Source organism: Pristiophorus japonicus, chromosome 8, assembly GCF_044704955.1.
Source record: "Pristiophorus japonicus isolate sPriJap1 chromosome 8, sPriJap1.hap1, whole genome shotgun sequence".
Taxonomy (NCBI): domain Eukaryota; kingdom Metazoa; phylum Chordata; class Chondrichthyes; family Pristiophoridae; genus Pristiophorus; species Pristiophorus japonicus.
This window is the reverse complement of record NC_091984.1, coordinates 123,204,572-123,220,040: the sequence shown is the minus strand read 5'-3', so window position 1 is coordinate 123,220,040 and position 15,469 is coordinate 123,204,572. Positions and strand designations below refer to the sequence as shown.

The following is a 15,469-nucleotide window of genomic DNA, read 5'->3' as shown; positions in this document are numbered from 1 at the left end:
AAACATTGTTCGAGACTTCGGCGCATTACCGCTTGCTATGCTGAAGGAGAAGCACGTCAGTGTGATGTGTCTTCCGAAGGTACAAGCCGTGGGATTTGAATGTAAATCGTTTACCTCGTGAAATGAGTGTTTACTGGTGTTCAGCTCGCTGCACTGTCGCCTTTCAACAGCCATTGAATTAACTGAACAAGTCTGTTTGAGAGAAACTCTGTTTTGCCTTTTCTGGAAAAGCTGATGTCGAACCATCATACAAAAGCTCAGCTTCTTTCCACCCACCTGGCCACGGCTCTGCAGAAGAGCGTTGGTATCCATATCTGACCAGTGGCTTTGATTACTGACTGAAAGCAATTATAATGGTGAGTGGGGTTTAGTTCCAGTTTATTTACTGCTGTAAACAGGGTGATGGTAACTTAAAACTCTTGAGGCTGTATCCTGTTGTCTCAAAATATTATTTGTGTCCATTAGGAATGCAATCTTGCTGAATGCCCCAGGGTCTGCAATAAGTTGGTTTGATTAAAATTGAATTTGCTTACTTCAGTGAAGAAAGCTCTTCAAATTACTTGGCAATTTTTAGGATCGCTGCCTTTTTCTGTAGTTTGAATCTAATAGTTCCGAAACATCTCAGTTGCGCATCTATTTTTGTTAAACTTTTTTTGCCTTCATGTGTGAAGTTGTCATAATCGGCCTTTTTTAATGCATTTATTTTTTTGAAAAAGCCCTAAGTATCAGTTATGTGATGTAATGGCCATTTTTAATGGTGTCATGATGAATTTCTATGCAGATTGTATTAGTGTTTATATAACTCCCTTAACGTAGTAAAACGTGCCAAGGCGTTTCACAACAGTGTTATCAGACAAACCAAGTAAATTTAGGGAGGGAGTTCCAGAGTTTGAAGGCGTGGCCACCGATGGTTGAGCAGTTATAATCAGGGAGGCTCGAGGGCAGAATTTGAGGAGCGCAGAAAATATGTACAGCTGTGGGTGTCTTGAACCTGGTTTACTCTCCTGTACCACTTTCACCACCTGTTGTTCACCATTCACCCTGCTTCTCGTCTCTCTTTATGTTGCAAGATCAGCATGAGCCATTATTGCAGTGTGATGAGAGAAGTTTTGATTTGGTTCGTTCTCCCAAAGATATATGCATTGCTTCTACACGGTGCTCCATCTAACTGTTTCCAAGAGCAGCCAAACTTGATCGTCTGAGGAAAATGGATTTGAGCAACAGTCCATTCCCGAGACGTGTACCTGTCAGCCAACACCTAGTTGGGAGACATCTGCTTGTACTGTGGAGCACTAAATATTTCCCGATGACGGACCTGACACCCAAGTCTGATGCTGTGTGCTGTGCTACAAAAAGCTCATTCAACTTTTCATTATTTTTCAATCCTGGTGTTTAATTAGCTTGATTAAGAGCAGCCGCATGTATGTAAATATTTACAGTAATTCTGGCCAGCTGAACACTGAAGGGGACCAGCATGGACACATGTCTTTCTGTGCTCCAGTAATTGAAGTCTTCAACAGTTCTGTGCCTTTATACCAGTTTTCTTTCTGGATATGTAACATGAATGTAAAGATTTATTTTGTATTTATAAATATTCATGGTTACTGAAAGGTCACCATTGTACAAACTAAGTCTTTGTAGTCTAAGGATAACAATTTGTCAAAATTACCATCGTAGTTTTGCAAAGCTGCCTCATTGCTTATTTCAGTCTTCCCCCTCATCATTGTCAAGCTGGTACGGTGTCTGATCCCAGAAGAATATAGAAAAGCAATGCATTACTAAATTACTGAAGAGGTTTGTGGAGTGTTCCCAACATTGGAGTCTTTGGAACTTCTTTCTTTCAATGGGTCAGTACTCTTTCTTGCTGGATGCATAACTGCTGATTTTAATAACTTAAATTCATTTTGGGGATGTGGGTCGTCGCTGGCAAGGCCAGCATTTATTACCTATTCCTAATTGCCCTTGAAGGTAGTGGTGAGCTGCCTCCTTGAACTGCTGCAGTCCAGGTGGCGAAGGTACTTCCACAGTGCTGTTGGGTAGAGAGTTCCAGGATTTTGACCGTGATGAAGGAACGGTGATATATTTCCAAGTTGGGATGATGAGACTTGGAGGGGAACCTGGAGGTGATTGTGTTCCCATGCACCTGCTGCCCTCGTCCTTCTAAGTGTGGAGGACGCGGGCTTTGAAGATGCTGTTGAAGTTACATGTGCTGTACATTAAAATGATTCTTTTTGAGTCATACGCATAGCTTTAATATAAACATTTAAAATATTCTTTCAGGTAGTCTTTCACAGGTAACACGTGCAAAGGAATGTTACGTTTTGGTCAATATGCGAGAGGCCACTGTTGGGCTGCTTCAACTAGTGTGAACCAAAATGACTATTAAATGTGAGACCTGGGCAAACAACTGAAAGTAGTGACATTAAAAACAGAAAATGCTGAAAATACTCAGCAGGTCAGGCAGCATTTGTGGAGAGAAACAGTTAGTGTTAAATGACCTTGCGACAGTTCTGTTTCTCTCCACAGATGCTGCCTGACCTGAGTATTTTCAGCATTTTCTGCTGTTTCTGATCAGCATCCACAGTATTTTTCTTTTGTATGGAATAAAGTGACTCTTTTATGTGGACTACTTGACCAGTTGGGATGGATGGTATTTATTTCCATGGATTACTGTTCCAGAACAATTGAGAGCAGCCTTGGCATCTGTCGAAGGCAGTTAAGTCTCTTGGAGTTGGTGGGGAACAAAATGCAATAATTTGTTTTGCAATGGTGTTGTACATGAGCTGCGTGTTGACAGATTTCTAAGCAGATTATCTGTTTACCAAACCTCTTGCATTTGTTGGATACTTTTGAACAAGTTGGTCTGTTTAGTTAAATTAAATTTAACTTGAGCAGCTGTATGTTTAACATATTTTCAGACTGCCATATCACTTCAAGGCTGTCTCCAAACTCGAAGCAAGATTAGTGCAGGAGCTACTGTTTGCAAATGGTTTACCGGCCACTTTGGTACAGCCTGGTATAACATAAAGGAAGATAGAATATTTAAATCTAAATAGAGATACTGATAACAGTGGCAAACACTCTCATTCTGTTAGTACAGCATGTTCATGCACGAACAAGTTGCACTATGATGTGGTAGGATAGCAATTATGGCGAACTGTTCCCCAGATGTTGAATCTCTGATCCTCCTTGCACATCAGAGGAGAAAACAAACAGTGGTTCAACACTTTGGCTGGGGAAAGAGATGAAATCATTGGGTGAGTCATTCCAATTCTTGGTCATTTATCTCCTTGTCCTTTGCACCTGAATAGAACTGCCAGATGCTTGAAAGCACACTCCCCTCCAGTTAGGAAACGGCCCATGTTCTGGGAAGAATGAAAATAAAATATTTACCATTTTTAATTACAGCTACTTGTGGCCTGTTTAAAAGCTGTTCAGGGTCTGTATGTTCAGCCTTCACATAGTTGTGAACTTAACCGATTATGCACTTTAAACGATTATGCTTGCTTAACTTTTTTATTTTGCTTACTCTTCAAATGTTGGTACTCGTGCAATGTTTATTTTTCATAGTGACTGTACTACTAATAAATGCTGTTTTTGAGCTAATCCCATATTTAAGCGCTGTATATTTGGTGTCGGCTATCTGCTTCATGCAGTTTAGGAACCAGCCAAATTCCGCATAACCAGAGTGGATAATTCAACTAAACCCTACGGATTGGCATGGAATTGTTGCTGGAAAGGCAGCACCAATAGTCCTCAATGTTCCACTCTACTGTGGTTATGCTCTCTGAAACTGGGGATATCTTGGATGGGCCCTCGCATTAACATGGACTTGAAAACATTCTTTGGACAGGTTGCAGCCCAAAAGAAAGTTGGTTGTGACACCTTGGCCTCCTTTCCACCTCCTCAGCATTTTAATGTTGTTGGGAGAGTATTGTAACAAAGCTGTATTCTAAGCTTATTGAGCTGTGATGATGATAGCCTCATAGAAACATAGAAACATAAAAAATAGGTGCAGAGGTAGGCCGTTCGAGCCTGCACCGCCGTTCAATATGATTATGGCTGATCATGCACTTCAGTATCCCACTTTTGCTTTCTCTCCATACCCCTTGATCTCTTTAGCTGTAAGGGCCACATCTAACTCCCTTTTGAATATATCTAACGAACTGGCCTCAACAAGTTTCTGTGGTAGAGAATTCCACAGATTCTCTGAGTGAAGTTTCTCCTCATCCTGGTCCTAAACCCCTTATCCCTGGACTGTGACCCCTAGTTCTGGACTTTCCCAACATCAAGAACATTCTTCCTGCATCTAACCTGTCCAATCTCATCAGAATTTTATATATTTCTGAGATCCTGCCCTCCCCCCCCCCCCCCCCCCCTCATTCTTCTAAATTCCAGTGAATATAAGCCTAGTCGATCCAGTCTTTCTTCATATGTCAGTCCTGCCATCCCAGGAATCAGTCTGGTAATCCTTCGCTGCACTCTCTCAATAGCAAGAATGTCCTTCCTCAGATTAGGAGAACAAAACTGCGCACAATATTCCAGGTGTGGCCTCACCAAGGCCCTGTACAACTGCAGTAAGACCTCCCAGCTCCTATACTCAATTCCTCTCACTATGAAGGCCAACATGCCATTTGCTGCCTTCACCGCCTGCTGTTCCTGCATGCCAACTTTCAAAGACTGATATACCATCATACCCAGGTCTCATTACACCTCCCCTTTTCCTAATTTGTCACCATTCAGATAATCTGCCTTACTGTTTTTGCCACCAAAGTGGATAACCTCACATTTATCCACATTATACTGCATCTGCCATGCATTTGCCCATTCATCTAACCTGTCCAAGTCACCCTGCAGCCTCTTTGCATCCTCCTCACAGCTCGCTGCCACCCAGCTTAGTGTCATCTGCAAACTTGGAGATAGTATATTCAAATGATAGAACCTTTACAATACCTGTTTCACACATTGGAATATGTTCCTTGGCAGCTGTCCATTCATATTCATCAACTGTGTGTTTTGTCAGTTCTCATCTCTGTGGTGAGTCTCACTTAGTGACAAGTAACAAGTGTGCGTTTAGCACAAGACTAAAATGGACGTAGGATGCAAAGCTATTGCAGGAGCAAGTTCACTTTTTTTTGTATGAGCAGAAGACTGACTGACCAAACAAAAAAGTTTAGTTTATTTTTCTGAAAACATGTCCTTCCTGGTTCAAAGGTAGTTGGTTGGCAGATATATCCAAGTTGTAATCGAGTAAGGTCTGCAGCAATTAAAACCAGGGGAAAGAGCCTTACGTATGGAATTTTTGCTATAGTGTCTTGTGTCTGTTGGAGCCTTGAGTGGATATAAGCATCGCATTGATCGTAGATAACCTCTGAAAGATGGCTTGTGTCCCACTCGTTTTTGTTTGGCTGACTTGTGGTTCAGCATCTCTGTTGCTTCCCCTCTGATCTGGCCCGCGAAGCTGGACAGGAATTGCTGAGTACAGTACACTGGTCCCTGTGGAGCCATGATGGGTAATTCATGCAGATACTTTATTTTTATTGCGAGCAGTTCTTCTTGCCAAGAAACTAACATCTGGAAAAAAATAAGTCGAGCATCATGCTCGTAACCTTCAAACTGGGAGAGCAGATGGGATCTGAATAGTTCTGTACTTTTGTTTTATATATATATTTTTAAAATCCTTTTCCCTCTAATTGCTGTAAAGTCTGTAGATGCTATGAACAAACTCGCATTAAAAGTTTAAGCATTGGTCCTTTTGCGTGCCAAAGATCCTGTTAGTTTGAAAGTTGCACCTGGCAGTGAGTGTTTAATTAAACTGTTTAATTTATTTGTTTAATATTACTTCATGAATTATCCACCCACAGCATTTTTTTAACATTGCCTATGCAATTAAAGATTCAGTGATGCTGCTACTGTGTGGTAGAGCATATGGTTGGGCTCCAGAAGGCTGTGCAAGTTGTCTTAAATGGGAAATGAGTGAAATGTGATTTCCTTGCATATTTAGATTATCTTGGTAGAAATTGATGTAAATACTGATGGAATAGAATGTCAATCTATTGGCCTCACTGTCTTTTCCTTCTGGTTTGTATGTGCTGAAGGTTTTATTGACTATCAAATATTTTGCATTCTTTACTACTGTTTGAATAACATGTTCATGTGAAGTGAATTTTTTTTAACCATACTTGCCACCAAAGTCTACAGGAGATTGAATAATTCCCTGTACCTGTGCAGTAAGCAAGCCTATAGTGTGTTTGCGAGATACTTCAGCTAGCTTCATGACTCTATTTTAAAGAAGGGAAAACAGGTGGCTATTTTCCCTCTGCTTAAAAAGTATGTCTGTAATGTAGCCACCCACTACCTTTCTTTTAATACTGCCAATGTATCAATATGGTTTATTTGTTGCAGCAACGTGCAATGTGGCCCTGTACACGCTAATGTGTTAAGGCTGTAAATACTGTATTGAATTGAATGTGCATCTTAAGCCCAAGGAGTTGCAAAATAAACATTCACAATTTTGAATTTGGATTCTGGTTTTGGGTGGGACTAAGGCAATGGGTATAACTAGCTGCCGAACTACTTTGTTTTGGTTTCTGCACATAATTGGAGCATTGTCTGGTATGTTACTAATCTTCAAACAATTCCAACAGTGCTGATTACAGAATTTGTTCTCCACATGAAACAATCTGTTCCAGGTGCCCGATTACCCAGTGCAGTTGGAATAGAACTGGAAACAAAAATTGCTTGAAATATCTCGCAAAGGAATTGTGTCCATACAAAGGGCAGCCCATCCTTTGGCTTCAATCAGCTGCTTGCGGTCCTGCACAATTGGTCTTTGGTGCAATGATGTAGCCCTGCTTGACCCTAGACTGGATGTAAATTGGATCTGCGGTGGATCCGTTGATCTGGATCACGGCTTGCATGTCGTCGTGGAGCAGGCAGAGGATGGTGACAAACTTTTGGGGGTAGCCGAAATGGAAGTGAACGCTCATAGTCCCTCAGTTGAGTGTCAAAGGCCTTTGTAAGGTCAAAGAAGGCAGTGTATAAGGGTTGGTGCTGTTCCCTGCATTTCTCTTGTAGGTGTCACGTGGTGAAGATCATGTCTGTTGTACCCTTTAGTAACAGAAACTGCATTGTGACTCTGGGAGGAGCTCTTTAGTCACAGAAAGCACTGACCACACTCGATCAGCTCCGTTGGGCGGATCACATCGTCCGCTTGTCCAACACGAGACTCCCAAAGCAAGCGCTCTACTCGGAACTCCTACATGGCAAGCGAGCCCTAGATGGGCAGAGGAAGAGTTTGAAGAACACTCTCAAGGCCTCGACATCTCCACTGGCACCTGGGAATCCCTGGCCCAAGACCACCCTAAGTGGAGGAAGAGCATCCGGGAGGGTGCTGAGCACCTCTAGTCTCGTTTTCTGCATGCTTTCCACGACAAGTGCAGACAGCGGAAGGAGCGTGCGGCAAACCAGTCCCACCCACCCTTTCCTTCAACGACCGTCTGTCCCACCTGTGACAGAGACTGTAATTCCCTAATTGGACTGTACAGTCACCTGAGAGCTCACTGAGTGGAAGCAAGTCTTTCTCGATTTCGAGGGACTGCCTATGATGATGACGTGGTCTGAGACTTGGTCTATTGGATTTAAAATTTTAGCTAGTATATTAATGTATCTTTTTCTCAACATGGACAGTATTCCTTGTGTATAAATGAGTTTGCAAATCATGCTGATCTTCACTACACTTTTTTTTTAATCTTTTTTTTTCAATGTTATCAGGAGGTTGTGTATCTTGTCTCCCATTATTATCCAATTGTTGATGAATAGGACTGCTATTGTAGTGCAAATGAATTTTCTAACTTCAAGCCAATAACAGTAGTTATGCAGTTGCAATTGGCTGTTGACATTTTCTCTCATCAGGTCAGAGCTGCTCGAGTCTCTCATGAAGCAAATCCTCAGATATTGTCCAGCTTTGTTTCTCCACCAAACCCATGCTGAAGTGTCATTTGAAATGAGAATAATGCTGCCTTCAGTTTGTCAGATATCACATCTCTGAACAAATAGATTTAAAAATGTTTGCCCAAGATATTAATTTGGCTCAAGTACAGCTCTAAAAGCTTCACTTGGTGTTGAAGCATTACTACAAACATTTGTGTTTTTCTTTGTTTCTTGCTCGCGCTCTGTCTTGCACTCTGTCTATTTTCTCTTGCTCCTTGCCCCTCCTATAATACAGCATGATCTTTTGTTGGGATTGCATTTATTGGCAGGTGATGTTGTTTTTAAGGATTAAATTAGAACACGGTGTGACAAAAAATTGTGCAAGTTGTTTCCCAGAGTCAGGCTCATTCAGTCTCACCCAAAATATTGGCATTTTGAAAGGTAGTGTTGTGCAACAGCACTTGGCATCTTTTCTGTTGTCAAACATATGTCCATGATTGATGCCAATATTTTAGACCCACTGATCTTTAGCAGACATTATCAGCCTGCAAAATATATAGCATCCTAAACCCTATACTTTCATCAAGCATACATTTTTATTGGATTTCAAGCCATTTGATTTTTAAGCTAGTTATTTTTCTCTTCCCTGCCCCCCCTCCCCCCAACACCCCTTTCAGTTTTCTAAAATCTGATGAACAGAATCAAGTAGAAATCGGGAATTGTTCCTCCATTTTAATTGAAGTTTCCAGTGCTGTTTCTGTCAAAATGAACACCATTGCTGTCAGATTATGTTAGTTTTTTTTAAATTAACTCCTGTGTATTCTCTATTTCCACCCTTGTAATTTGGTTTGAAATTGTGTCGCATCAAGAAAATGTTTTTTCCATTTTCCGAGTAATCCACACTGTCTCCATGGAATTCAAAATAATTGGAAAATGAAGCAAAATTTACAATTTTATTCACCCAAAAGTAATGTCCAAACAATGCTTTTAGGCATTGCACATGTATTGGATAAAATGATCCATTACTTCAATTTTTTTTCAAAAATATACTTTATTAAATTTTCACAATACACTGGAAAATAGCTCAGTACCTTGCGGTCAGCAATTCTATACAATTCGTTTGGATGCTGACAGCAGTTCCATACAATGCACTAGCATTCATTTCATTTCAAGGATCCATTACTTTAATGTTGAACTTAGAAAATGCAATTGTTTTGTAATAGATGCTGCTTATCCTGGTCAGCTGTGGCTCAGTGGTACCACTCTCACCTGAGTCAGAAGGTTGTGGGTTCAACTCTCATGCCAGAACTTGAACACACAACCTAGGCTTGCATTTCAGTGCAGTACTGAGAGAGTGCTGCACTGTCATTTGGAAGGAGCGGTTGAACCAAGGATCTGCCTGCCCCCTTGGGAGCACACAAGATCACATGACCATATTTTGTGTCCTAGTCAATATTTATTCTGAACATCACTAAAAAAAATTATTTGGCCATTACCTCATTGTTTGTTTGTTGGAACTTGCTGAGTGCAAAGGGGGCTGTCGCGTTTCCTAACATTACAACAGTGACTACACTTCAAAACCGTACTTAATTGGCTATAAAGCACTTTGAGACAACTTGCACTGCTGAAAGGCGTGATATAAATGCAAGTTCTTTTGTCTAATCATTTTTAATCACTGTCAGATGTTGATCTCCACAGAATCCATATTAACATCCTGTAATCATGGTTTAGAATGGTTCCTAAAAGTTTTTTCTACCCCTCCCTAAGGATCTAAATACTGCAACCATAAGTTTTGTCTACTTCAATTACTTGTAGTTTGCTTGGAACCAAGATAATACAATACAAATCATTTTCTGGGTATAATGTGGGAAAAGACTAATGGTTTAGATGACACAGTTGGATGTACATTAAGCAGAAAATTGTTCACAGATGCTGCAGAATTTACTATTTCTGGGACATGCAAAAACTGCTAAGAATACAAAAGGAATAATGCTGAGCTGATTTTCAATGGCCAGTCATTTAAATAGGGTGTTTTCCTCAACATGTTTCTGAAGGTTGTCAAGGCGATTTTCCTGAAGTAGATTTATCTGTATTAAAGCAGTGATTCACTAAATCTGGCCCTAGAAGTTACCAAGTTGATTAACCACTGTCTGCAAGGTACAGTTTTACAGCCAGGTGAATCATATTTTTCAAAACATTTTTATTTCTGGCCTCGTCTCAACTTTTCTGGCTTTGTTTTTCTGGAGACCGTTTTGTCACCTAAAGTGAGGTAGTGCTCTAGCGTGTTGTTGCATTTATTTTGAGTGCGGTGGGAAACAGAGGTGTCTTTGTTCTAAGAACAACTACAATAGGCTGGATACCGGGGAAGCTCCTGCATTAGTTGCTACAGAACAGGCCTCGGCTTGTTGAGCTCTTGTCATTGTTTCTAGTCTGGATTCAAATCCCATAAATGAAACATGATTGGTTGAATTGGGTGTTCAATCATTGGACTGCACTGAAACCTAGGAAATAGCAGGAAAATATAATTGAGGATTTTTTCACTTTGTATGACCGAGAAATAACTACAGTGGCGAATGGATAGGGAGATTGTCCATTTTAATTCAGCACTGAGATTGGGGAGAGGTTAGATAAAACTTCTTTGCCCAGAGTTGTTGGAATATGGAGCGTCTTGTCACGGGGAGTAGAGGTAGTGATCACTGCATTTTTTAAGGGGAGAAAATAAACAAAATACACGGGGAAAGCAAAGCACTGGGATTGGTGCTGGATCATTCGAGCAGAGCCAGCAAATGGGTGTCATCTAATGTGCTGTAAACTTTGGTTCTACATTTGAAATGTTTGGTCTCAACCAATTAATCATATCTGCCACATCTGATTCACGCAACCTTTTTATATAAAAATTATATACATATATATTTTAATGCAAAATATTTACGGATTGATTACAAACTTGTTGGACTGGTTACGATCAATACATAGCAACAGAGGGAATGAAATCAGGAATGTTTATTTAGATTTAGAGTATCTACTTAAATGTTCCTGGGTCAGATTTAAGTTACAAGTTAAGGTCAGATATGCACTGATCTTGAACAGTTTATACTAACTACCCTGATATTACAAATTCTTATGATTTGAAGAGCATTTCCCTACTGCACCACATTACCTTCCCACATTTGTACTGAGGACACTGAGTGGAGACGACCAACACTGGGAACCCAAGGCTACGAATAAACTGAAGACTAGAAACGTCCACCCAGCGTAATGTTTGTACTGGGATAATTTTTGATCCTCCGAGAGGAAATTTTGTTGTTCTAGTGGTCAGAGTGTAGACTTTCATCTTGTGATCTGATCTGAATGGCAGTGTGCTGGAGTGTCATATTCGAACGAGTCTTGCATTTAAGTCTCCTTGGGCTTTCTGCCTACAATATCAATTGTAAATGAGAATAATGTAAACCTGTGTACACAATGAAGGGTTTCCATAATGGCTAATAATATCAACAACTTTCATAATATGCCTTCAACATAGGAAAATGTCCCAAGGTGCTTCAGAAATAAATTGACACTGAGCCAAAGACAAAGATATTTTGAGTGGTGACTGAAAGCCTGGTTAAACCGGTCTTATGGGAGGATCTTGAGGAGAGGATGAGAAAGAAAGACTTGGATTTACATGATGCATTTCATGACTACCGGACATCAGTGTTTTACAGCCAATGAAATATTTGGCGTGTCGTCACTGTTGTAATGTAGAAGAGAATTTGTGCTTCATTAGGGAGGCAATTTGTGTTTCAGGCCCGGATGGCTGAAGGCACAACCGCCAATGGTGGGGCAACGGAAGTGGTAGATGTTCAAGAGGACTGAGTTGGAGGGCTGGAGGAGATCAGGAAGAGGTGAGGACATGAAGGATTTGAGGATGAGCCTTTTAAATTGGCGGCATTGGTGCACTGGGTCAATATGATCGATGTTCGAGATGGATGGTCTCGTGGTTATCCTCATGGTCACAGTCACATAGGATGTAATTTGTGACTTTGATTAGGGCTGTTTCAGTACTGTGGCAGGGTAGTTAATCTGATTTGTAGAGATTCAAATGTGGATTTGTGGGAAAGATGGGGAGTGAGGGCCATGCCACCATGGTGGTTTGGGTGGGGTTGGGGTTAAAGGTATAGCCAGGTAGGGAGGCTTCAATAAGGCCAAAATGTCATCACCCGTAGCCAGTTTTCCGTCAAGGCAGTGAAGTCAATCAGGTCGTGGGTGGCAAGGGCCTTCTTCGCAATTGACTGGACATTGTAGAGGGAGATGTGGGGAGGGGTGGTGATTGTTGATCTGGCAGAGTTCAAGGTGTCAGCGGTGGGAGGGGTGAGCAGGACCTTTATGAAATTGTGGTGTAATACATTTGTTCCAAAGGAAAAATGCAGTTACGATGAGGTTTTTGAAAAAGACACTCTCTTCCTTTACTAGCTAATGGGGTTTGATCAATTCATTGCAACATTCTTATTCTTTTGAAGACTGACATTTAACATCCTATATAAGCTATGTCATTCCAAGACGGGCATTTTATATTGCTGCATCTTGTAGTCTCGAGCTTTCAAATTGAAATACTGCATCCTGGAGTGTAACTAAAGTGGGCTTGAAAATCAAAGTAATTATTAAATCTGTGCTTAATTGCCTTAATTGAAGTGACTAGTCTCAGCCAACAGTGGGAAAGCTGGTGTTGGTATAAAACACTTGTTTTTGAAAACTTCCAAATACTGAACAACATTGCCAGTTACGAGGTTGTATGCAAAAATTACTTCACAAAATTGTGCTTCCTTATGGATAACCTGTGAAACAGAGGTTTGCGTGCACGTCAGTGAATTCAAATGCATTCACTTCAGTTACATTTTTTTTAAGCAACAAACACTGAAGTGTGTAAATGTAAAACCATTTTTATATGTGGTAGATGCAAGTTAATAGTGCTTTGAGCCAAGCTAATTACTGTAGAAACACATGATGCTTTATGCTCATTACATCCATTTTAGTTGGGGCCTGCAAACTGTCTTGTGCTTGAGGGGAGATAAACAAGATACTCAAAGCAGTGGTAATTTATCAAATGCCTATCTCCGCATCTGTCTTGTCTTCTGTACCAGGGAGAAGGCTGTGCATCTCAATGTCAGTCTGCATTTAGGCCCAGATACAGATTGTCTGCAGTTTCCATGGGAACGTAGCATTGTCTGATGATGATGATGATGATATGCTGCTTGGGAGTTTATAAAAGAATCTCGAGTGCAGTGAAAGGGTTCATAACCTTTTCAATGGAGCTGAATTTGTACAGTTATCTCAGTTGGGTTTTTATGCTTTCTAATCCTTGTAGGGAATTTGTGATTTTAATATTAAACCCTTAAGTACTTTTTGATATTAGTACTTTTGCTGAAGTAGAGAAGGATTTTTTTTTTGACAGCCAGCTTTAGTCCCATCACCAGGATTTTATTTTGAGGTCGCTGTACTAACTGATGGTTCAGTAGGTAATCTGAGTACCAGAACTGGAGTTGCATGTGATAAATAGCTCAGCTTTTGAGCATTTGCCAGTTTATAAATGTGCAAAATCTAGTTAGAGGAAACCTCCTGCATTGGATGAGCCTGCTGGGAGCCATGTCAACAAACGAGTGTATTTAACGATTGATTACTGCCATCTCCATTACAAAGTGCAGTCATGTGGTTTGGCTCCAATCTCCTCTCTCTCCCCTCTCCCCAGTTTGGTGTTTCTGCTGTAGTAATGGGGAAGGTTGCATGCAAGTATCTTGGCAGCTGAACAACTACTTTTTTTGTGTGCCATTTGTAAATATTTATCCTGCTGTGAACATTTTACTAATGTGACTTGTTTTTTCCCCCCAGTGTGCCCCCCCCCCTTTTATGTATTGTGCAAATGGTGATCTTCAGTGTGGCTTTTACTTTACCTCACTGGTGCTAGAGAGGCGGTGTGGGGAAAAGGCAAGGGATCGAAAGTTAATTGATGCTGTAATGCAAAGGGTTTTAAGGACTTCCTCTAACTTTACATGCCTGATCATAGTGGTTCATTGGCATCCTATCAGTGGCAATTTTGGTTCATGAAATGCACAGAGCGAAAGGAGCTGTGCGAATAAAAAGTTCCGTTAAAATTTTTTTGAGGTGCTTCACATTTGATTACAGCATGTTTGGCTGGAAGGTTTATATTATACAGGTACTCGTCTGTAGATGTTTGCTTTTGTTAAATGGCAACCAGGTTGTGCAGTGTGGATGTCTCTTGCGTTGGCCTGATTTTAATTATTCATACTAGTCTACAAGTTCCCTGAAAACCCGCCCCTCCTCTGCTCCTTCCCTTTGTTCTCTCTCTCTCACACATTCAGCACCTGGTTCACAAGTGGCTGGGGTCCAGTCTTGCTTCTGAAGTTGTATGTAGACACACAGAGCACGAGGAGGAGACAGATGTGTGGCAGGAACAGCGAAGTGAAGAATTTTGTGAGGGAGGGAGGAGGGGGGTTGGCGGGTATGGACAGAGACATTGGAAGTAAAGGTTTAAGTTCAGGGATACTAACAGGAAAGCGTTGCATCATGCACAGTGGGAGGAGTTACAGCTGAACTCTGTGCCAGAAATGCACTCGTTCCAAAGCTCAGCAGCGCAGTAACTTAGTGGAGTGTGTGACATGATTGCTAAAACTTCAGATCAAAGTGCTGAAGGATCTCTGGAGCCAGCATCATGAAGAGGAAGATACGAATGCGGTTACCTTGGAAGTATAAAATGGTACAGTTAATTATGCTTTCCTTGTCTTCCATTTAAACAGTGGGTCTGAGGGAACGGAGCCAAAGCTCTTGTAGCTAGCATTCCTTATCACTGAATATGTTGTCCTTCGTGTAGTGCGGTGTCTGAATAGTATTGCATTGGAATTTCTGCTGCCATGTGAACTTGAATGGGATTAATATTCCAAGTTTTTTTTTTCATGCTTGATCTTCAACTAAAAATCCTTTGTGATTTCATGGGATCCTTAAGTGTGGTTTTTTTTTAATTGATTCCTACTGTGCCAACATCAATTAGGCTTAATTTGATTACGGCCAAAGGGGAAATTGAAGATTTACAACATGTTTATTCAAAGTAAAATGCTGCTGTTTCTAACGTTCATTTGGTACCAATATTAAATCCAGATTGAGCCCTTGGGCTTTCCCAGCACATGGTCAGAAAGTTGCAAGGGTTTTGGGCAAGGAGAGGAATGGACACTTTCTCATATTGATTCATGTATGTGGTATGGGTAACATTAACTCCATAATCATAGTATCTCAATTAATCGGTTTAAAAACTGATGTGCTGAGAGTTGTACTGATACTAAAACTGCAAACTGCCTTTTAAACTTCCGTTCACTGTGTGAAAGGGATTCTGTGTTGTGCATGTCGGGAATATCAACACAATGCGGCATGGCAATTATGTGAAATGGTTTTAGTTCAAACTTTGATATGGGGGGAATTTGCATTCCTTGCCAATTTAACAAATGTAGCAAAGTCTCCCTAAAGTACTTGGGGAATTCCCGTGAGCATT

General features: G+C 40.8%; 1 protein-coding gene across 4 annotated transcripts in view; it reads left to right on the top strand.

Annotated features, from left to right (window-relative positions):
• rgl1 (ral guanine nucleotide dissociation stimulator-like 1) overlaps positions 1-15,469 on the top strand; it is a 296,098-nt gene that overhangs the window by 214,861 nt on the left and 65,768 nt on the right. Inside the window, exon 1 of one of the 4 annotated variants that reach the window (XM_070887388.1) lies at positions 14,600-14,683. The exons of the other annotated variants lie outside the window; for them this stretch is intronic. Coding sequence (XP_070743489.1) covers positions 14,639-14,683 — 45 coding nt within the window. The 5' untranslated portion in view covers positions 14,600-14,638. Of the gene's footprint in view, positions 1-14,599; positions 14,684-15,469 lie in introns of those variants that run through there. 4 annotated transcript variants of the gene reach the window in all.